Below are 25,231 nucleotides of genomic sequence, written 5' to 3'. Positions count from 1 at the left end.
TAAATTTATGTACACCAAAATAAAATTTTGTGCGTTGTTCAAGTAATAACGGAATTATAAACTATGATAAAAAAGATCATAATCAAGACCGAATAAGAAGTCTATAAGACATATCAATAATGTTTTCTGTAGTAAAAAATTGAACTCAATAAATATATTGGGTGCATCTTGTTTTACGGTAAATATGATCCGGAAATATAAGATATACTCAGACCTTGGGTTAGATTATATGAAGTTCACTATTTTATTGGAGTCGCTGGAGTCTATATATGTTTTGCAAGTAAAATATAGTTTAAATTGTTGCAAAACGTATTATTTTTTGAATGATATTTTACAAATATCACAATTTTATTGAAAATCTTGCGGATTGCATAAATTTTATAAGTAAAACGTTGCAAAATATATTATTCTACAAAACATTTTTAGTTTGCAGAACATAAATGTTCATATTGCAGGCAAAACATATATATTGTACTTGTAAATATATGAGATTTGCATGATTTTATTGAAGTAATGATATTTGTGAAATATATTTTGCAATATAACACATTTTAGAAGATATTTTATTTGCTGAACGTAAATGGACTCCGAGAACTCCAACTTAAAAAATGGACTCCATAAAACTTTACTCGGCAGACCTTATCTATCTTTTAAAATTGAAGAAATAAAATTGTTCTCACAAAGATCTTGACTCAAATATAAGCAAATATTGAAAGAGCAAATACTAATACTATATATGTTCAGTGTAAAGAACTGAAAAAAATTAAAACACGAGATTTCTATTGAATTATTCATGAAGTGGGCTTGATTTTCATTGACGCTGGAAAATTTATTGAACCCCCACCTATGGAGGAGTAAAGGGATGGGTTACATATTTTGAAAAAGAAAATTATAATGACAAAGTTGAAACACAAGCATCTGAATTGACAGTTCCATACTGCTGTGAACATAAAAACTATAAATCTCTTATAGCTTTGGTAAGAGCATATATATTAGTATTTTGTGGCTGTGTTATATCTACAGAAAACTCTGTTCTTTCCATCTCACAAGGGACTTCAGAAATTCATTGACCTGCAAATAATGAGTAACATATTTTCAGATAAAAAGAAAAAGATAACCATTCAGAAGGCGAAAACTACAACAAAGGGGCAAACAGTTGGAGACAATATGCAAGTGCAACAAAGACTTGTACCTCTGAAGGGTCCTTCAATGAAAAGAATGCTTCGCTCTCTTTTGGAGTAGAAGAAACCAGAATACCATAACCCCGATTTTCCTGCCTTAATACCTGTTGAATATGCGTTAAAGGCTTGAAGCTTTCAAATTGTTAAATCAGTCAATGTGCTGGAGGAGGGGCGGGGTAGTGATTATACCATGAATGCATCTTCATCTGTCCTGTCATCTCCAATATATATGGGAAGCACATCATCACTATTGTCAAGTCCTGCATAATTATGTGAGTATATGAATTAATTAGCAGAAAATCAAACTGTGTGGATATGAATATAAACAAAAAAAGTGAGGTTGACTTGCCGATAAAGGTAACTAACCTAATGAGTTAAGCAAAAACTCCACTGCTTTTCCTTTGTCCCAGTCAATCACAGGACGAACCTCTAAAACCTACAGAGATGGGCAACCAATTACCTTCCGCCCATGTGTTAATCGCAATTGGGGGTAATCATCTACAACATTGTGAACACACTCTGCAACTGTAGCCCAATTCTGCAAGCATATGTAATACAGGAGAAATCCTCAGTATGCGAACCAGATGACCAAAATTAATTTGCATTTGAGAACAATTCTAAAAAAATATTCTACACGACACCTTTTCAGAAACATTACGGTAGTGTACCGAGACACAAAATTTGTGATTCTCAACTTTTGCACCTTCTATATCTCTAGTATTTCTCTCAAGAGTTCGAAAAACCTGCAGGGGAAGGACTTTTGAGTTATTGCTTGATTATCATAGCTACCTTTGATGCCCGGAAAATTATTGCATGATGCAGAACAACTACAAACCTCGTCAATCACATGTATAAACTCCTTGGCAGGCTGGAAGAAGGTAACACCTTTGCTCTGCCAGGTTATTCCAAATTAGCTAAAAACACGTAGTAAATTTAACAGAAACAAGTATTTTAAATATGAGTTCGGACTCAAGGGTGTACAGGTTTATTCTAAAATAACTTTGATGGTCCTGTTGTTTTCTCTAACATTTATTTTTAGTAAAAGAATTGATATTACAATGTACAGTATAAAGTTTAGGGAAGGATGGAGAGTAAAGGATATGTTAGTGCATGAAAAAGATTTTAAAGACACGACATAGGTGATACATTTACCTGTGTGTTTCCAAGTTCACTGCAGACTTTTTTATCAGTAGATATTGGGTCCTTGACTGGGAACAATATATCCATACCATGACTACCAGCATAGTAGAGCTCTGTTAAGCCAACCAAATCATAAACCTGGTATACGAAGGAAATAAGGCAATTATTTCAACAATCAAATGAGAGTATGCACATTTTACAAATAGAGAAATAAAGTGAGTACTAAGCCATGATATGGTTATCATAAATTTAATTCAACGTGAATATCGACTACCATATCACGGCTTCTTCCGCTGATGATTGCAGTTGGGAAATATTTTGCAACACCCCTAACAGCAGAGCGCATCTGGCATAGAAAGAACATTATCACATCAGCCATTAACAACGATATAGTATGCACAAAAGAAAGAAAAGATAAGAGCATTTACATCTGCAGACAAGTAAGCACAATCAGGGTCATCTACAATGGGAGAAAGCGTCCCATCATAATCTAAAAATATAGCAAATTTCTTGTTACTTGCAAAATCTGTAATTTTATCGAAGGATCGGAGCGCAGATGGATAACTAAGCTGTAATTCAGTCAGCAAGGCAGGAAAATAGGTTATATGGAATAAATAAACATGTCCAAAATAATTCTTACAAGGTTAAGACTATAAGTAATTTATTTCTAAAAATTAAAAAACTACTAGTATACCAGCCATGAGTGATACGCATAATCATTATCATCAGAAGAAACATCAACACCAGTGTCCTTCAATATCCCTTTCTTAGGAGGCGAAGAAGACTTCATTGATTCAAGCCAACCATTAGAGAGAGCATCATCAAGTTTTCCCACCTTCTTTCTTGGGATTGTCAACACTCTCCTTGCAAATGATGATCCTCCTGACTGGGAGTAGGGAAACAGACTAGAATAGAGGCTTAGTCTAGACCTGTTTAAGGGCGATCGAGCAGGATTATTAAGTGATGAGGATGATTTTGATGATTTGTAGTCCATTGTTCCGTAGTTTTTTACTGTTATAACTAACTGTTGCCTGTTGATGTTGAGTAGTTTTAAATTTCAAATGTGTTCAACTATGACATAAAATACTACCCAACTCTTTTGTCAATGAAAAACCACCTCTTTAAAGTTTTCTTGTCACTACTACTTGGCATCAAATCCATCAAGCACAAGCTACCAAAAATCTGATAACAAACAACATGCATGTTAGTATGACTATGTCACACAAGTTTATTCAGCTTTGTAACAGAAATCTCTGTATTTTTAAAACTAAATACCTCATCTCCGCTACAGTGTATCTATATGGGCCGCTTAACATAATTTGTGCAAGCTTCACAATAGAAGGTCTGGTATAGCCTCCACAAGCAGCAGACAGAGAGGCATATATTATCATAAACAACAATAATATTTCTATTAAGTATACCACTTTTTATAACAGCTAGTCGTGAATGAAACGAAACATGGGTGGTAAACGTTTAATCACAAACATACAGTAAAGCTAAAGATAGAAGTCACTTAATGTAGCAGTCCATACAAATAAGAAGATTTGATTGGTTTGGTCTTAAATCTGTTCACTGGATTGTCAATATCAAAGATTTGGTCTTTGAGCAATAAGATTTCCCTACCACAAATGCTATGACAGGGTTGTATTAGTAACATAAATAGAAGTACATGAAAATTTCCTTAAGATACAGTTAGGAGAAAACTCTTTTCAACAAATAAAAAATGACGCCATTCATATCTTTCTCTTATAAAACAGGAACTTTTATTGAAGAAGATACCTCATCAAATGTCAACATCCTCCTAACTTTAAGCAACTGAGAATATTTTATATTCATAATTATAAAAACCAGAATGAAATCAAACACACACATTGTACATGTCCTAATCATAGCACATACACCACATGGGCAGAAACAATAAGAGCAAGTCAAATGCAATGCTACGTGTCATCCTAAAACTTCAACTCCAAAATGGTTCTATCCTTGGATGCAAATATGCATAAATGTATATTTGGTTTTAAATTTGAAACCAATAATGCATTTATGCATCTATACCACATCATCAAGTAACCATAAATGATATGCATATTTGTGAACTTTATATAAAATTTAGGAGAGAGAGACAAAAATTAGTTAAATTAGGAATTATTTGGATGCAAAATGTAACTAATATAGGAGTTGGAGTTTTATTTTAACAATAAAAAATATTTTTTGGTGCCAAATTATAGCAATAGCTATAACTATTTTGTATTTTGCATTATACTGACTAGGGACGGAGGCAGGGGTGGCCGGCGGTGCGTCCGCCACCCCAAACTCCGGTATAATTATGAAATTAGTATTAAAATTTATGTGAAAACATTACATATTTGTATATTCAGTAGTAAAAAAAAATTATTTTCAATTTTCGCCCCCTCAAAAATATATAAATTTTATAAATTTAATTCTAATATTAATGATGTTTATAATAATTATGAATTTAGATACACGAATTCAAGTATATTTGCACATTGAAACTGTTAAAAATAATATTTATTAATTTATTTAATATATAATAAATTAAAAATATATATTAGTTATTCCGAAAAATATTTCGTCACCCCAAGGTCTGGCTTCTGGCCCCGTCCCTGATCCTGACTTTAATCTCTAACCTCAATGTGATCAAGTCATATATAATTTAACCTACTACCCAAAAGCTTGAAACTTCGCATGTGTACCAAACAGATCTTTAAGAAAAAAAAGGGAAAAACACAAAAAATTCTACACAAACGAAATGAAATTGCCAAATCTTTATTGTATATGTCTGGTTGCGACGACATTACATTTTTACCAATGAAAACAATGTTCAAAATAGAAATTTAACAATGAAGAAAACATTACATGAACTTGAAACATGGTATCTAACTTGGGATTTTGTAATATAGTAGAGTGAACAACAAATAACAGAGGCAGAACAAAAATGGCAGAAATTAACAAATGAATGAGAGTCCAAATCAACCTCTGGCCGCAGGTGGGTTAGAGGAAAAACAAACCCTAGAAATGGTAAATGAAGGTGGACGGAGAGAGAAAAAAAAAAGAAAAGAATTGAAAGGGGAAAATATAAGTTTGTTATTTATAGAGTTTCCGTGTCCAAAAAAGACTTGCCAAACAAGTTCCTCTGCTAGGCTAGTGGCAGTTATGTTCGGAAACAAAAACGACCTTTCTGATCCTTGGTGAGAGTATTTCATTTCTTTAATAGCAACTCTAAATGTTATTTGAATTCTTAAAGTCAAATATAAGGAATATGGAGAAAAAATCTGAGTGATTTCTTAAATAAATCACTAAGATCCACTAATTTTTTTTTCTCATTTCTTAATTTTAACTAACCTCTATCCTCTTCTAACTTTTATTTTATAATATATATTTGAAAAAAATATTTTCTCTTTCTACTTTATGTAATAATGTTACTTTTTAATGATTAAATATTGTATAAGGAATGAATATTGAGAATGTTATTAGAGTTGAGAATAACTATTGATGTCTTAAATTACTAAAATCCAATATTTTATATTAAATTTAGGAAATGAACTAAAAAGCTGTAGGAGATGTTCTAAGGCAAGTTGTGATGTAGGAGGGCTAATTTAAGTTAAAAACCTCTTAAATTTAAAATGTAAATTTAAATTTAATCATTCAATTTTTCTATTGGATAAAATATTCCACGTGCCACTAAATCTACATTTAATCAATGATTTTTTGACTGGAAGTATGAAAAGTAGATTTTTCATGGAGTATTTGTTAGTTTCAAAATTTTGAATAATTCTATGATTCACCTAGACCAGCCAAACCAAAACCCAATTATACAGGTAGTTTAGTCTGTGACTATACGAGTTCCATTTATTTCAATTTCATTATTTTTTTTGGTTAGAGAAATTTATTTTTCTAAATTCAATCTTCAAAGTATAGGTTTTTTTACTGAGGTGAACATGAGAAAAGGGTATGATAAATAACTGTATTTCTATCATTTAATCTTTATCTAATTAATAAGTGTAAATTTTTAGTACACACAAAATTACTGTAACAAAAATATGTTAAAATAATATTTTAAATTAATAACAGATATTGGCAATTTTTTTTAAAAAATATATTATATTTAGCACTCAATTAAACACATAATATCAGAAATGACATCTAAATCACATTCCTATTTAAGCCGGTTCATATTTCCAATCTCATACAGTTTCTTGAACCAAACAATTATTGATGTAACAAATTGGACATGTGTGGAATTTTTTTAAAATATCAATTATAATTTAAAATTAAAAAATGTCATATAAGTGATAAATAAATTATTATTGTAACGCCCCCAAATCCGGGGTCAGAGGATTTGGTCATCACAATGAAACCTCAATCCAAAATAACCTCTAAAATAGGCATCATGACATCCTCTGGCACATTTAAAACACATACGTGATTTGAAAATAAGTGTTAGAGAATATATCCTCTAACAGATACCTCTTTTTGAGAAATGTCAAAATAATTTATAGATATAGAAGGTATTGCCAAGGTCTTTATACTTATCTTCTTTCTAAACTAATCTGATGACTCGTCATTCGTTTCCAACCACTTTTTCTCCACGTCTTAAGGTTATCGATAATCTACATCATCGTCGAATTGTAGTAGCCTTGAAAGATTCCGCAATAAAAGTTTGCAACTGCCATGAGTTTTGTCCAGCTCAACACAACCATATCAAACGAATATGCCTATCTTAGCTTACTCATTAGTACTATATCCAATAGTCCAACACGAACTCTATATGAGTTCAGGAGTTCTTACATAACTATACACACTCCTACCACTCTCGTTTCTAGCTTACAATAACCTTAGCTCTGATACCAACCTGTAACGCCCCCAAATCCGGGGTCAGGGGATTTGGTCTCACAATGAAACCTCAATCCAAAATAACCTGTTTAATCAATAAATAAATGCCAACAGTTGAAATATAGCATCTGCGACCCAACACTATACCGGGATCTTTTCAGGTTATAGTTCTAGAACCAAAATATCCAAATTTTCACAAATAAATTTTTCACTTTCTTTTTAAACTCTTTTCAACAAATTCCAACTCAATACTAAACCCACTAGTATAACTTCGAAAAGAAGTATACTAGGCCCCACTATACAATACACAACTATAAAATAATATAATATAAAAAAAAACTTTACACAATAGAAGTTACACTAGTCCGCAAACCCTGGACCAACCACCTTCCAAAAGCTTCTTCTTTGCTTCCTCGAATTACGCGGCTAAACAGCGCAAGCTAATCCTCACTAAAAGGTTAAATTTAAAAACAGACAAGTATGAGAGAAATAAATACTCAGTAAGTTCAGTATAACATATATATGGCCTTTTTGATATGAAAACCGATATCTACAATAGAGCAGAACAATTGAAATCAATAATTGCTGAAACTGAAATTTTTTTAGTTAAGGAATCGCAGAATTGGTTCCTCATTTGTATTCAAAACCCTTTCGATATTTTTGAGCAAAAATGATTCAGCAATGCTTTGAATCTTGACGAGAATAAACTCGTAAAACAGTGTTTACGGAAATATCATAAACAACAATAGTATGAAATAGTGATTATGGACTGAATCATAAACTTTATTTCAAAACCGAACTCTTGATATTAATACTCATTTTGTTTTCATATCAAATTAAATATCAATACTAACTTTGATGCTTACAATATCCCATACGGTATGTTTGTGCCTAGAAAGTATTTTTAATGAAATCGGAATATTTTTCTAGGTCTAAACGCGTCAGTTTCTTATTAAATAGACAAACGATATATTTATTACGAATAAAATAAGAATAAATCAATTAATAATAATATTAATTGATTTTTAAATACCTAAATATATTTTTAAAAGCTCAAAATAATTTTTAAGAATTATTTGGCTTAATTATATACAATAATATTTTATTTAACAATTTATTAATAAAATTAATTGATTAAATGAATTAATCAATCAATAAAATCCATAAATAATTAAGTAAAATAAATTATAAATAATTAAATCAACTTTGGATTTTCGAAAATAATAAAAGAAAATAATTTTTGTGATTAAAATAATTTAGTTAATTATTTAAAATTATTAACCCAATTAATTTTTTTGAATTTAAAATTGATTTTAGGAATAAAAAATGGAATTTTGAATTTTATTTTCAAAAGAATTCTGCACAAACAGAATTCCAATTGGGTTTTAGGGTTTCAATGGATCGAAACCGGGTTATGAAACGGGTCGAGACCGGGTATTCGGGTCAATGAAGAACAACGTCACAGTTCACCGGAGTTGTCGCCGAAATCTAGAAATCCCAGATTCCGTCGTCTTCTCTGGCAAACAGCCGAAATCCGGAAATTCCCGACGCCAACCAAACTTACACCAATCAAGCTCGTTGTTGCCTCTAATATGTTCTACGCGTTACCAGAAATTCGAAAACACTTATAAAATCAAGAAACAACACCAGAAACATAAAATCCGGCCAAAATCGAAGCAAAACATGACGACTTCGCCGGAAAAATCTGAACAGAGCAATCCTAGACGAAACTTAAAAAAATTAATACCAAAATGAAGCCAGTTATTTATGTACTCGATTCATATTACTATCAAAATCAAACAACCCATACACAAACCAGAAATTCGAAATTAAAAATGAAAAAAAAATAAAAACTTCGACTAAGCCATTCACGTAATCAAATCGATACCAAAAATACATGATTCGATTCTAAATGATCTCATGAATCTATTCAAAACTTCAAAATCAACCAACAATCACTCAAAATCATAACCCGAATTCAAGTTCAAGAACAGAAAAATCGAATTTACGACTTACTCAACCTCAGTTGATGATTTTAGTATCAATAGAAAGGGCTCACTTAGAGCTTCAATTTGGTTATAAGATCATCAACAACATATTCGTAAATTCTTCAAAATCATAGAATAAAGGTGAAGAACAAAATCATACCCCCAAAATCTGTTTTCTATTTTCTTATTTTTTGATAATTATGAAAATAATAAACAAAATTCAGCTATTTATATTTTTAGAAAAGTAATTACCCCAAAATCAATTAAGGGTATTTTTATCCCCTAATTAAAATAATTCAGCCCAGAATAATAATTATGGGGAATAATTTTTAAATCAAATAAATATAAAATTTATGCCAAAATTCCCTAGAAATTATGAATAATTCAAAAATACAAAAATAATGGATATTTGAAATATGTATGATTTTATAAAAATAAAAATATGAATTTTGTGGCCTTTAACGTCACGGTGGGGTCTGGTACGTTATTTTTGAGAAATCGAAATATTTTCTAAATTAACAGAAAACCCTCAAAATACATATAATGCATGCAAACACACATTAAACGAGATAAAACAAGTATCTTGATAAAGACGCACTTGAACACGCGTCCAGATTGCGTATACTTTCATATAAACGCCTTTTAAACACGTAACGAGTATCCGAAAAATACTCTGGTCCTTACGGGACCACACATAAATCCGCCGCATATTAAATCATAGCAAGACACACTTTTAAATAATATTAAATACATAATAATTCATTTAACACATACCAAAATAGCCGTAAAATATTATTCTTAATATTTTTAAACCTCACCCTATGCCTGGGTGAACACGGGTAAAATACCAAATAGTATTTCTGACACAGTTAAAATATTGAGGTGAATAAAATATTCACTCGATCTCAAAAACTGGAAAATATACTCAGTTTTACTGATATTGATAAAACAATCGGCTTTCAGTTAAAATTTTTGAATTGTACAAGTAATTAAATACTTTCACAACAATAACAGGGATTGAGACCAACTACCAATTAACACATTACCATACAAACACGTCAAACATGAATAAAATATCCACCATTTTACTCCTTCCAAATCAGAAAATCACATAAATATATTAAAATAACAATAATAATAATTCTGAAAAATACGGGATATTATAATTATTTATAATTAATTTATGTATTTTGATAATTTTACTTATAAATTAGCGATGCATTTGATAAATCATAACTTGTAAGTTAGAAAATAAATTTTATTTATAGTCAAAATATGTATAATTGATGTTTGGAATTTTTCATAGATATACTTAAAAAAAAGTTTTACAAAATTAATTTACTAGTTTTAAAAATAATTGCAATTGTACGTTGCATATTCATTTAAATTGCAAATGTACGGCAATCCAAAATAAAATAAAAAAATAGAAAAAGCGGACTTGTTTCCTGTTACAAAATAGTGTGTCTCCTTTATCAACACTATGTAACTCTGCAATTATCTTCCTTTCTTATTCATCAACAATCATCATCAGTTCCTTTCATTACTTACAGATTCATCATCAAAATTTGATTCAGCCTCAATCATAGAAACCGAAAATCAAACTACTTCAAAAACTTTTCGTCAAATCGAAAAAATGGTAACTTCTAATTACTGAATTTTTATAAAAGTTGTATATCTGCTTCAATTATGTTACGAAAACTTAATTATTATATTTCTGATTGAGTTTGAGCAATATTTTCTTTTAGTTGTATAAGAGGTTGTTGAATTGCATATATTTAAGTTTTATGTTGCATATGGCTTTTTCAGTTTGCTACTGTTGAGTCGAAATACGCTTTGAGTTAGTTGTTAAGTTGCACAAATTTGAAAAGTTAAGTCAAATTGAAGGATGGACTATGATTGTGAAATGATTAGCGATATACACGTTCATTTTGGCATTTTTTGACTCTGAATGATGTGTTGAAATACTTTCCGAGTTAGTTGTTAAGTTAAACAAATTTAAAAAGTTAAGTGAAATTGATGGACTGGGTATAATTGTGAAAGGATTACGGATATACACTTTCATTTCGTCATTTGATAGTTGTGAATGATGTGTCGAAATACTTTATGAGTTAGTTGTTAAGTTGAACAAATTTGAAAATTTAAGTGAAATTGATGGATTGGGTATAATTGTGAAAGAATAAGTGATATACACTTTCATTTTGGCATTTTTGGTTGCGAATGATGTGTCGAAATACTTCGTGAGTTAATTTTTAAGTTGAACAAATTTGAAAAGTTAAGTGAAATTAATGGATTGGGTATAATTATGAAAGGATTAGATATATATACTTTCAATTTGTCCATTGCTGATTGCGAATGCCGTGTCCAAATCGGTAGCTAGTTAGTTGTTCAGATGGAAAAATTTCAATAGTTAATTCCAATTGATGGAATGAATTATGATTGCAAGAGTTTAAGCTATATATCCTTTCTAATTTATATTATGCAATTTATGGTGCACATATGTCTAGTACTGAGTTTCTAACATAGCTACTGTTTTACTTGCATTATAGGAATAAATGCACAATTTTCCAATTATAGTTCAACATGGTGACCAATGGGATGAAAATACGAGTTACAAAGTATTTAAGGTTTTTGGTTTGATTCTTTCATCAGATTCAGAGTATGCTACCTTAGTTCGGTTGATATGTAGTAACCTCAAGTTGCAACCACAAATAACTTTAATATCGATTTACTATCAAGAAAAATATGGATATCATCCTTTTACAATTGTTGACAATCAACAATTGTTATTCTATATAGAGCTCAAGAAAAGAGAAATTGATTTCAGTAAATACCCGTTATGTATCACAATCGAAAACTCAGTTTCACAAATATCATCTATAGTGAATCATAGTGAAACGATAGTTGAAGATGGACGTGTTGGGGTTCAAATTACAGAAGCTACATCATTAAATGCAACAAATGACATCACCAGTGATGTAAAAACAACCATTATTGCATATAACATGTATTTTGCCGAGCTCGTTTTCGGACAAATGGTAGACATAGAAACTGAAACTATCATAGATTAAGATATTGTTCAACACAAGAAAGATGAGGTGATAACTCATAAACACCATCCATATTTATCAGAGTTTCAAATATATAAAGACAAGGAAACTTTCAACCTTTTTCTCAGTCACTGTACATTCAAAAATAATTTCCAGTTTAAAGTGAAAAAGTCTCGCAAAAGGGAATTTCCAGTTGCTTGCATTAACAAATAATTTCCAGTTTAAACTGTAATTGGATGTTGTGTGCTTTAAGAAATGAAAACACAAATCTGTTTATAATTTGAAGGTTTATAAACAGTCACACTTGTGAAGGGTTTCGAGCATATAAACGCAACGGAAACAGTAATTAAAAATATAAAAATCAGAATTTTCGAAACCCACCGCAGGATCCATGCGAAAAACATATATTTGATTCGTAGATCAGATTGTTTACCTTAAGAAGCTTTACCAATTAGTTGACTAATGGAGATCCAAAGCTTGTTCAATCACCACGCATCCCGCTCTCGCGATCTATGCTCTATCGGTATCCACACGAATGCTTGAATTCAACAATTGGATGTGTACTAGCACAAACTCGTTTCTTCTTACTATCTTCATCTTCTCCCTTGGTGTCTAGGGTTTTAGTAAAAGTCTTTTGCACACCCAAAAAATCATCCATACAAGTGATATTATATAGAGAGTAGAAATACGAATTATAACTCTTAACTAATTAGGAGTTATTATTAATTCGAAATTCATATTTGTATTATAATTAAGTCTCACTTAATTATTTAACAAATAAATTTTATAATTAATATTAGTAAATTTGAATATCATTATTTATCTAATTAATTAAGTCAAACTTAATTAATATTATAAATAAATCAAATTATTTTAATTTAATTTAAATCCAATTTAAATTAAATAATCCTTCAAGCATTCTTTGTATGTGACCCTATAGGTTATTATTACATTGACAACGAATTTTAAATCTAATTTAAAATCATAAATAATGAGCGGCATCTCACTTAATTATAATACAAATACATTTCATAATTAATATTAGTAAATTTGAATATCATTATTTATCTAATTAATTAAGTCAAACTTAATTAATATTATAAATAATTCAAATTACTTTAATTTAATTTAAATCCAATTTAAATTAAATAATCCTTCAAGCATTCTTTGTGTGTGACCCTATAGGTTATTATTACATTGGAAAAGAATTTTAAATCTAATTTAAAATCGTAAACAATGAGCGGCATCTAGTAATACATCATTGCTACCAAGTAATAATAATTGAATGGGTGATCGATTAAACCTTTCGTGAATAATGTACAATGTAATATAATCCCTTTAACCACATATTATAGATTAAACTAGAGGCATGTAATGTGTCATCCTCATCAATGTTTACTCTAGGTTTCCTTTATCAATGAGTAGACTATCATATCAAATCAATATTTGAGCGTGGCCACGCATTTCGTAGTCTAGCTCACACAAGAGACCAATAATATCACTCCTAAAATAGGAGGGTTAGATCTCTTCTAGATCATTCATATTTCTCATACAATTCATAATATACCCAATGTCCACTTTTATCATTACCCGGTCAAGGATAACTTTTAATGGAATCAATGGATATTAATTCTCGTATAGAAATATAATGACTTCAGGTCTAAGGACCATTACATTATTATCAATGTGAGAATTACTTATGACACAATAAACATGTAGAATCTCACATCGGGTCTGTCCAACATCATGTACATATATATCTGCCTGTGTCTTTGACTTTAGTATCACTATACCTATCATCAATGAGATATGATCATCAGTCAACAAACACACTAGCCTTAATGCATTATTATTGTCCCTTAATAATAATACCCGACTAGGGACCTTTAGGAATATTGATACTATTCTCATAATCTCATTTCCAAGTCACGTACTTAGAGATATAGAATTGCATATCATATTCCAAGGATATTTATTAATCTAACATTTATATCGCAGTAAATTAAGAATTAATAAATTATAAAGGGAATAATCAGTAGAACATAAACATTAATAATCATAATGTTTTAAACTAAAACATCATAGTATTGTCTCTAGGGCACAAACACTAACAATCTCCCACTTGCACTAGAGCCAATCACCCATGTATCTAATACTCATGGAGCTAGTATGACCATCGTGCTTCTGCTGCGACAAAGCCTTAGTCAGTGGGTCTGCAACACTATCATTACTATGCACTTTATATTTATATCTCCTTGATCATTAATCTAATTAATAAGGTGATATCACTTATGGACATGCCTAAACAGTCTCCTTGGCTGTTTTAAAAACATCAATATATTCGGCTTCCATAGAATCATCAATGTTCTTGCTATGAACTATTCAAGCTAACATCAATTATATTTAGACAAAACACAAACCAGGCATAGACACATAATTATCCTTGTCTATCCATAAATTAGGTTAAGAAACTAGTATCAGTGTAACCCTTTACAACTAGTTCCCTATATTCTCCTTATACCAAAATAAATCTTTAGTCCTCTTTAAGTACTTAAGAATATTCTTGACAACTATCCAATGACCCTCACCTGGATTAGACTGGTATCTGTTCGTCATGCTCAAAGCATATGAAACATCAGGATAAATACATATCATTGTACACATTATAGATCCAATTGCTGACGCATCTAAAACTTTCTCAAATGGCCCTTATCATCTAATGATTTATGGGGCAATTATCTTTTGAGATCACTATTCCATGAGACATCGAAACATATCCTTTCTTTGTCTCTTGCATCATAAAATGATGTAATACTTATCAATGTATGTACTCCTCTAGTTCGATTAATCTCTTTAATCTATCTCTATAGATCTTGATCCCTAATATATAGGTAGCATCGCCTAAGTCTTTTATCGAGAAACTATTTCTCAATCAAGTCTTAACAGCCTGTAGAGAAGGTATGCCATTCCTTATTTGTTATATGTCATCTAAATGTAATACTAGGAATATCGCATGGCTCCCACTAACCTTCTTGTAAACACATGGTTCATCTTCATTTTGAATAAAGCCAAACTCTTTGACCATTTCATCAAAATGAATATTCATTCTCCTTGAGGCTTGCTTCAATCTATAAATAGATAAAAGCAACTTACAAACTATCTTAGCAAACTTTGGATCGATAAAACCCTCAGGTTGTATCATATATACATCCTGTTCAAGGCTCCCATATAAGAAAGCAGTTTTGACATCCATTTGCCAAATCTCATAGTCAAAGTAAGCAAACAAAATCCTGATGGACTTGACCATAGTAACCAGTGAAAAATTCTCATCATAGTCTATACCATGAATTTGTTTAAAACTTTTTGCCACTAGTCGCGTCTTATAGGTCTGTACTTTACCATCCATGTCAGTTTTCTTCTTGAAAACCCACTTGCACCCTATAGGTTTTACCCCTTCGAGTGGATCAACTAAAGTCAATACTTTATTTTGATACATGGATTCCATCTCGGATTTTATGGCCTTCGGCCATCTCTCGGAGTCTGGATGATTCATAGCATCTTGGTAGGTGAGAGGCTTTATCATTATCCGTAAGCATCACATCACCATTTTGAGTCAAAAGAAATCCATAATTTCTCCCGGACTCATGGTGAATCCTGAATATGATTACTTTCAACATTTTGATGTACATCCTGATCTTATTCCAACTCTAGTTCAATGTTATCATGTGGTTCTCGATCTTCATCGAGATATATTGTCCTCCCACTGATTTTCTTAGAAAGTAGTTCTCCCTCAAGAAATACAGCGGCCCGAGCAACAAACACTTTGTTCTCAGAAGGATTATAAAAACTATACCCTAGTCTCACTTGGGTATCCCACAAAATAACATCTATCTAATTTTGGTCCCAGCTTGTTAGAGGCTAAACATTTTACAAACGCTTCACGTCCCCAAATTTTCATAAATGACATGCTATGACATTCATCACTCTATATCTCATACGGAGTATTTTGAACCGCTTTAGTCGGAACTTGGTTAAGTGTATATGCAGCCGTTTCTAGAGCATAACCCTAGAAACTGAATGGAAGATCCAACAAGGTACGATTTCTCCTCTCAGAGTCTCTATTCCATTGAGGTGTTCCAGAAGGAGTAAGTTATGATACACTATCACAATCCTTCAAGAAACTCTTGAAATTGAGGGTTAAGTATTCTCCTCCACGATCTAATCGTAAAACTTTTATACTTTTCTCATGTTTTCTTTTCTACTTTGGCTTTATATTCTTTGAACATTTTAAAAGAATCAGTTTTGTTCTTCATAAGAACCACATATCCATATCTATTGAAATCATCAGTAAATGTTATGAAGTAGTATAAGCCCCCACTTGCCATCATACGTATTCGACACATACATCATTATGTATAAGTCATAATGGTTCGGTGGCCCTTTCACCTGATCAGGTAAAAGAAGCTTTAGTCATTTTTCCAATGAGACAAAGTTCGCATCTTCCGTATGATTCAAAATCAAACTTATCCAAGTAATCATCTATATGTAACTCAGAAATGCGTTTCTCATTAATATGTCTTAACGACAATGCTAGAGGTACTGTTTGATTTGAGTCAACTTAAAACATATAAATTGTTAACTAATTGTGCAACATTATAAGTCTTATCATTGAAATAGAATAAACAACTATTGTTTATTTAATTAAAATAAAAACCTCTCTTGTCCTGACAAGAAATTGACTTAATATATCCGCTAAAGCAGTCACGTAATAACAATTTATCAAGTTCTCAATCTCGCCTTATGGGCAAAATTAGGTATCGAGTTCCTTCAACTAGAGCAACAACTGTTGCTCCAATTCTAACCTTATACCTGAAGCTTGACCATTGCTAGTCTTCTTGTTTAGATCTTCCAAATAAGCTCGACAATTTAACTTTCATTCATCCAGTTATTTCCACAGAAATGACAATCATCTCCTTTAGCAACACCACTATTAGGCTTCAAAAGCCCTTTGGGATTGGACTTTGGTTTGGCACCGAACAAAGATCAAATCTTCACCTTGCCTGTCCACTTTCCTTTCCCATTTGCATTCCATGTGTACATCATCAATATGGACGTAATTCATGCCTTTATCGTGTTATTTTCAGCAGTTCTAAACATGCTTAACAACTCAATGAGTGTTCAGTCTATCTCATTCCTTTTGTTCTTAACAAACTTAGAATAGAAGTTGTTCAAAGATTATTTGATCAAATCAAGCTGAGTCTCTAGACCATTCTTGAAACCCAAAATATCAAGGTACATATGCCTATCACCTTTAGAACATGTGGTCCAACCGGATATGATTCTCCCATTAATGCAAAAATATTGTGCCTTATTATTGTCAAATCTTCTTGACGAGCCTATCCTTCAAACATCTTTTGAAGGTGCTCAATCATATCATAAGAATCATTATGCTCTTGTTGCTTCTAAAGCTCAGCACTCATAATTACAAACATGAGACATGAAACATTAGTTGCATAATTAATTTGCTTCTGGTAAGTATTTTGTTCTGCACATATTTCATTCTCAGCTAGAAAAAATAAGGGAGGGGTTTGAGTGACATCCTTGAACCCGAGGACAATCCTCAAGTTCCCATGTCAATCGAGGAAATTATTTCATGTCAGCTTGTCCTTCTCAAGGACTATTACATAGAGAAGTTATTTGTGTTATTTGTCATTTGATATCTACAATATTAAAGTGCGTAAAATGACTTAGTCTACATATGATCATTAAATTATATTCAAGTTATTATTTATATATATATATTCACAATATATATCTCCCACTATTTTTATCAAATCAATAGCCCTAACTATTAATTCGAAAAAAATATCTTCTATATCCTTTCTAGTGAGCCAAGATCCATATTTCACCACGCGTTAGGTCAGCTTTGGCTTTTCTGCTAAAACATGATTATTTAGGTAGACAACATTTGTCAATTATATCAACTATATAACTCTTGGATAGCTTGGTGGAACAATATTTGTTCATATTTATCTAATAAATCTCGCCAAACTCTATGTCTCTAAGTTCACAATCCTATTATGGTAACTTAGTTAAGTCCAACCCAATAGTCAAAAAGTATCAATATACTTCAACACATCTCCCACGATAGATAGGAGTACTTCATTTTGGCGAACCCACTCCTGGTCGATCTAGGGGTTAACACATTGGACTCATTGAAAGGCATCTGATCAACTTAATATTAACTTTAGGGTTTTGTTAATTTTAAAACGATCATGATCCCATCATAAAGAGATTCCCAATTTTTTCTTGAATAAAATACTTCAAATCAATATTCATCAATGGTTTGATTTCCAGGTAGTGAGGGTGTCACAGCGGTCTCGCTTAAAACCCACAACCTTACATGTTCAATGAACTCGCTTTTCACAAAATCGCCCCATTTCAGAAACAAAGAAAATATGTATTTTATTCCGTGTTTCATAAACACAAGAATCTCATAATCGTTTGTTCATTTTAAAATCTTGAATCGTTACAGATTTTATCTTGTTTAGCAAGTATGGCATGGGTGTCGTATCTAATACATACATCCTTAATCTAATTAAGCATGCATCTTTATAAACTACTCTACACATACATTCATCATATGCGCATATATATGTAAAGTGCAATAAATAAACGTGGTTGATTATAGCTTCATCCTATGTGATCTTTATCAAGCTAATGATAAAGATCTAGGTCAATCTAAGGTGGAAAATAAATACAGGCTAACTATTACATGTCTTCTTTCTTGTATTGCTTCCTTGGATGACCTCCGTGTGAGATTACCCTTGATCTTCAAATCTTCATATCTTCATGTACATTACAAGAATGAAATATGAAAACTAATCTAATGAACTTACAAAAAGAACTCGAGTTACATTCGAGATTTAATAATTACAAGATTAAACGACATGCAAGCCGTATTTGAAAAACCAAAACCATTAACCTAAGGTCATAAGCTGTAACCATCCACCATGCTCAATTAACACAAAATATTAACATATCATACCCATCATGATCTAATCATAAAAACCAAATATTGAAAAAATCAGAAAATTCAAAATTAAATTTGATAACATTAGATCACAGATTAAAGGGCCTAAACGATGTCAAACTCCTTACAGATCAATCGATGATAGCTATAGCTATCAGTTACGTTCAGACGCTAGATTCCATATGAAATAGCGTATTCGTTCGCCAAAATCGGACAACAGACACATATTTCAGCAAATCCGCTGCATCCGATTCAGAATCGTATCAAATACGATTCTTATAATAAGAACAAATACAAAACATGTGTATATCAGTATATACAGATTATATAATCATCATGTGATTATACAACGGTCATGAATATCATATATTCAATATATATATATATATACATATGCATATATAAACATAACAACATGTAAAATATACAAAATCGCATACATAACAGTCATGGAATATTGTATACATGTTATCATCATAAAATCAGTAAACACATAAATAAATTAAACACTTTTCGCAAGTAGCTCTGATGCCATTGAAGGGTTTCGAGCACATAAACGCAACAGAAACAGTAATTAAAAACGTAAAAATCAGAATTTTCGAAACCCACCGCAGGATCCATGCGAAAAACATATATTTAATTCATAAATCAGATTGTTTACCTTAAGAAGCTTTACCAATTAGTTGACTAATGGAGATCCAAAGTTTTTTCAATCACCACGCATCCCGCTCTCGCGATCTACGCTATATCGATATCCACACGAATGCTTGAACTCAAGGATTGGATGTATACTAGCACAAACTCGTTTCTTATTGATCTCTCCATCTTCTCCCTTGGTGGCTAGGGTTTTAGTAAAAGTCTTTTGCATTCCCAAAAAATCACCCACATAAGTGATATTTTATAGAGAGTAGAAAAATGAATTATAACTCTTAACTAATTAGGAGTTATTATTAATTCGAAATTCCCATTTGTATTATAATTAAGTCTTACTTAATTATTTAACAAATAAATTTCATAATTAATATTAGTAAATTTGAATATCATTATTTATCTAATTAATTAAGTCAAACTTAATTAATATTATAAATAATTTAAAATACTTAAATTTAGTTTAAATCCAATTTAAATTAAATAATCCTTCAAACATTCTTTGTGTGTGACCCTATAGGTTATTATTACATTGACAACGAATTTTAAATCTAATTTAAAATCGTAAACAATGAGCGGCATCTAGTAATACATCATTGCTATTTAAAATCGTAAACAATGAGCGACATCTAATAATACATCATTGCTATCCAAGTAATAATAATTGAACCGGTGATCGATTAAACCTTTCGTGAATAATGTACAATGTAATATAATCCATTTAACCACATATTATAAATTAAACTAGAGGCATGTAATGTGTCATCCTCATCAATGTTTAATCCAGGTTTCCTTGATCAATGAGTAGACCATCATATCAAATTAACATTTGAGCGTGGCCACGCATTTCGTAGTCTAGGTCATACAAGAGGCCAATAATATCACTCCTAAAATAGGAGGGTTAAATCCCTTTTAGATCATTCATATTTCTCATACGATTCATAATATACCCAATGTCCACTTTTATCATTACCCGGTCAAGGATAACTTTTAATGGAATCAATGTATATTAATTCTCGTATAGAAATATAATGACTTCAGGTCTAAGGACCATTACATCATTATCATTGTGAGAATTACTTATGACACAACAGACATGTAGAATCTCACATCGGGTCTGTCCAGCATCATGTACATATACATCTGCATGTGTCTTTGACTTTAGTATCACTATACCTATGATCAATGAGATGTGATCATCAGTCAACAAACACACTAGTCTTAATACATTATTATTGTCCCTTAATAATAATACTCGACTAGGGACCTTTAGGAATATTGATACTATTCTCATAATCTCATTTCTAAGTCATATACTTAGAGATATAGAATTGCATATCATATTCCAAGGATATTTATTAATCTAACATTTATATCGCGGTAAATTAAGAATTGATAAATTATAGAGGGAATAATCAATAGAACATAAACATTAATAATCATAACGTCTTCAACTAAAACATCATAGTGTTGTCTCTAAGGCACAAACACTAACAATTTGTGCTTTTGATATAAGGTTTAAAGCACAACGACAAGCAACCACAACTATTATTGTAGACAATATAAAGCACAAGTTTTCAAATATAAAAACAACTTATACAATTGAACTCCAATTGATAGAGAATAATTGTTTCATGAATCTGTTTGTAGCGTTGCATGCTTTAATAAAAGGTTGGATTATTGCTTACCAATTATCGTGGTTTATATCATGTTGGGAACAAGGATACATGAAAAGTATTGGAACAAATTAAATCATGCTGGTCAATCCTCTGGAAGGAAGAATTAGAGTTGTAAGACCTAAAAAAAGAAGAAGAAAATCTCATTATGAAAGAAATGCAAAGACACAAGTCCAATGTGAAAAATGCAACCAAATGGAACATAATAGAAGGACCTACAGAAATCCGATGAACAACAACTAGCTCATTTAGTTCCTTTTTAATTTGACTTAAAAATGATTTTTTATGTGTACTAAGTAAAGTATAAATTTAGTTGTATGTTATTTCAATTTAAATCTCAAATATCTTTCAAATGCTTATGATGCATATTTATATTATGTTGTGATAAAAACTAATATATAATGTTGTTTGCAACTTTTTATAAAACTACTTATACAACCTTAAACGTATCATATTTAATGTAACCTTATATACATGTTTTAAATCTAGAATATAACCACATATGTAACTATAAAAACTAAAAAATATTTATTATATATACAACCATTATGTACCTCTGTGTGTAACCATACCACAACTCTAAAACAACCTTATAAACATTATTTAAACCTAGATTGTAACCAAATATGCAACTATAAAAAATTAAAAAATGATTTAATGTACAAATCATGTAACTTTATATGTAACCTCAAATGTCATAGTCTTACTCAAGCTTCTAAAGCCCAATAATGGAATTAGTGAACCTTAAATAATTATAACCTCTGAACTTAAGTTCTAACATTAAATTAAAGTCTGGTTTCTAGGGTTTAGGGCCTACCGGCCCCAAACCGTAGACCTTATCGGGGTTTAGGCTATAATGTAACATTCCTAACCCGTTTTACATTATGTTACAGTCTTAATGAAGCTTCTAAAACTCAATTATGGAATTGGTGAACCCTAAACAATAAAAAACGTTTAAATTAAGTTCTAATATTAAATTAAATTCTGGTTCCCGGGGGTTAAGGCCTACCGGGCCACCCTAAATCCTAACTCATTTTACGTTGTGTTTGATAGGGAATAAATAAATCCTGATTATGTAATTAATGTTGCATTAATTACACATGATTTGGGCCACGAAGCCCAATAAAAAGATGTATGACATTCAGACCAAAAAGTTTAATACATTGATCAGGCCTGATGGACCAGAACAGGCCTGATGGAACAAAGAAGGCCTACAACCCTGAATATTTAATTAATTTCATAATTAATTAAGTAAGGGAGAAAATAGCTGTCAATATGAGTCCCAATAGGGACATGAATCCTTGTAGATCAGCCCTCAAAGGGTCTAATTGAATAAGGGATCAACTTCTTACTTCCTAGGACTCCAAAGTCCATTCTAATTCTGAGACTTGCCCACCAAGTCTCCTAACCCAAGTCTAATTCAATGACTCCTAACACCTATATAAGGGGTCTCACCCCACAAATCAGAACTATGTTTTTAGACTTGATCCTTGGCAATCAGCTAGGTACGTAAGCATCTTGTTAAGGCAGATCGAGTCATGAAACACAAGAGCAGTTAAATCGAGCCTCGAAGCTCACGTTCCTTAGTAATAGATACATCAATTATTATACCTTAGTTTTTGATCCATAACATTTGGCTCCGTCTGTGGGAAAGCACAATAACGACAATGGCGAGAACACGGAGAACAAGCAGTGTCCTTGAAGGAGGAACACCCACGGGTACAACCCAAATGATTTCTTCAATCGTGGAGGTGCCTCTACATTCAACCTATGCCGTCACTCAAGGAGGAGCCCAGATAAGGGCAACTGAACCTCAACCTCAAGGAACGATTCCCCTGGTTCCTCATGGTACGAATCCCCATCTTCAAAAACTACATACACCTGTGAATTCCCGACCCATTGGGTATGAGTATTCAACTATTATGACCACTAACCCCCCATATGGGATGCCCCTTTACCCCGAGATTGGAGGAAGTGGACATGCTGGACGGAGTGAAGTGCTGGAGCAAACACCCCCATACATACAAGGTTTGGCTCCTATCCCGGAAGACCAGGAATTTTCTGGTCCTTATACTGAGAGAGATTCTGAATCTTCGGATGACGAAGTGGCCCCAAGAAGGAGACGTGCTGGCAAAGAGCCGATGGCTGATGGTAACCAACGCCCTAAGAGGACCCGAGGGGTGAATCCCCAAGAAGTGCAAGAGAGAATCAAGGCCCATGAGGCTGAGATTCAAAGGCTGAAGCGTGACTTGGAAGCACACCAGGTTCCCAGGCCCCCATTACCACCTAGGGGGAGAAATCCTCCCCCAATCATAGACCTGGATTGTCCGACGTGAAGAATGGGCTGTACTCCCAAGAGCTGATCCAAGCAATCTTCTTCCCCTTGGAGATCCTGATGATCCTACTCCACCATTCACTAAAGAGATAATGAATGCCCACATCTCAAGGAAGTTCAAGATGCCCACTATCAAAGCTTATGATGGCACGGGAGATCTTGCTAATCATGTCAGGACATTCTCCAATGCACTGTTATTGCAGCCCGTTAACGACGCTATTAATTGTCGGGCCTTTCCTCAAACCCTGTCGGGTATGGCTCAAAGATAGTATAGTCGCCTGCCCCCGAACTCTATCGGGTCCTTCAGAGAATTAAGTCAGGATTTTATTAAACAGTTCATCAGTGGGAGAGTGCATGAGAAAAGTTCAGCATCCCTCATGAGCATTGTGCAGGGAGCAAAGAAATCCTTGAGAGACTACCTGAATCATTTCATAAAGGAAGCTTTAAAAGTCCCGGACCTTGATGATAAGGTAGCCATGATAGCACTACAATAGGGAACTAGGGATGAGTTCTTCAAGATGTCCTTGGCCAAGCGCCCCCCCCCCCGAGAGCATGTTTTAGCTCCAAGATAGGGCCGGGAAGTACATCAAGGTGGAAGAGAGCATGAGGAAGACCGTAGTGAGCAACGAGCCCGCTGGAGGCAAGAAGTGGAAAATTGATCTGGAGTATATCGCTAAGGACAAGTATCCTAGAACTGAGCAAAACCCTGATTCAACCCCTAAGAAGGGAGGACCTGGACAAAAATTCGCTGAATACGCTAAGTTAAACACTCCTAGAAGCCAGATCTTGATGGAAATCGAGAAAAACTAAGATATTCGTTGGCCTAAACCCTTGAAGGCAGATCCTACCAAGCTAGACAAGAGCAAATATTGTAGATTTCACAAAGATGTTGGTCATGACACCGATGAGTGTAGGCAACTGAAAGATGAAATAGAGTTCCTCATTCGGAAAGGAAGATTGAACAAGTACACTGGGGAAGGAAGAGATAGGAATAACAATGGAAGAAAGAACTTCGAAGATCGTAGGAGGGACCAAGACGATCAGGGGTGGAATCCCCAACCTAGGGGACCGGTGATAAATACAATCTTTGGAGGACCACGACCCCGAGGACCTGTGATAAACACGATTTTTGGAGGACCGGCTGCTGCTGGATTATCCAAGAACTCCAGGAAAGCTTATGCCAGGGAGGTTATGCATATTATTGGAGAAGCCTCGAAGAGGGCCAGGACAGGAGTAACAATTGCTTTTGATGATTCTAACCTAGAGGGTGTGAAATTTCCTCATGACGACCCGTTGGTCATAACACCTATAATAGGAAACAACCCGGTT

The 25,231-nt window shown here is 32.5% G+C and overlaps 1 protein-coding gene across 1 annotated transcript; it reads right to left on the bottom strand.

The window, feature by feature from the left end:
• Positions 1 to 782: 782 nt before the first annotated feature.
• On the bottom strand, positions 783 to 3,387 carry LOC141666612 (trehalose-phosphate phosphatase A-like). The gene is made up of 10 exons (XM_074472712.1): positions 3,016 to 3,387; positions 2,750 to 2,890; positions 2,596 to 2,667; positions 2,334 to 2,459; positions 2,017 to 2,073; positions 1,823 to 1,924; positions 1,548 to 1,719; positions 1,371 to 1,441; positions 1,193 to 1,285; positions 783 to 1,071 (listed from the first exon to the last, which is right to left on the bottom strand). Exons 1-7 carry the CDS (start codon positions 3,313 to 3,315, stop codon positions 1,618 to 1,620), a joined length of 900 nt encoding a protein of 299 aa, XP_074328813.1. The 5' UTR covers positions 3,316 to 3,387; the 3' UTR covers positions 783 to 1,071; positions 1,193 to 1,285; positions 1,371 to 1,441; positions 1,548 to 1,617.
• Positions 3,388 to 25,231: the final 21,844 nt, after the last annotated feature.

This window comes from Apium graveolens, chromosome 6 (assembly GCF_009905375.1).
Source record: "Apium graveolens cultivar Ventura chromosome 6, ASM990537v1, whole genome shotgun sequence".
Classification (NCBI taxonomy): domain Eukaryota; kingdom Viridiplantae; phylum Streptophyta; class Magnoliopsida; order Apiales; family Apiaceae; genus Apium; species Apium graveolens.
This window is presented reverse-complemented; position numbering and strand designations above follow the sequence as displayed.

Excerpts from the sequence above, each read along its gene's own strand:
- LOC141666612 (XM_074472712.1), bottom strand. The coding sequence starts at position 3,315 with ATGGACTACAAATCATCAAAATCATCCTCATCACTTAATAATCCTGCT. Across the intron at positions 2,891-3,015 it reads ATGCGTATCACTCATGGCTG|CTTAGTTATCCATCTGCGCT; the intron begins GTATACTAGTAG and ends ACTGAATTACAG. Across the intron at positions 2,460-2,595 it reads GCGGAAGAAGCCGTGATATG|GTTTATGATTTGGTTGGCTT; the intron begins GTAGTCGATATT and ends TTCGTATACCAG.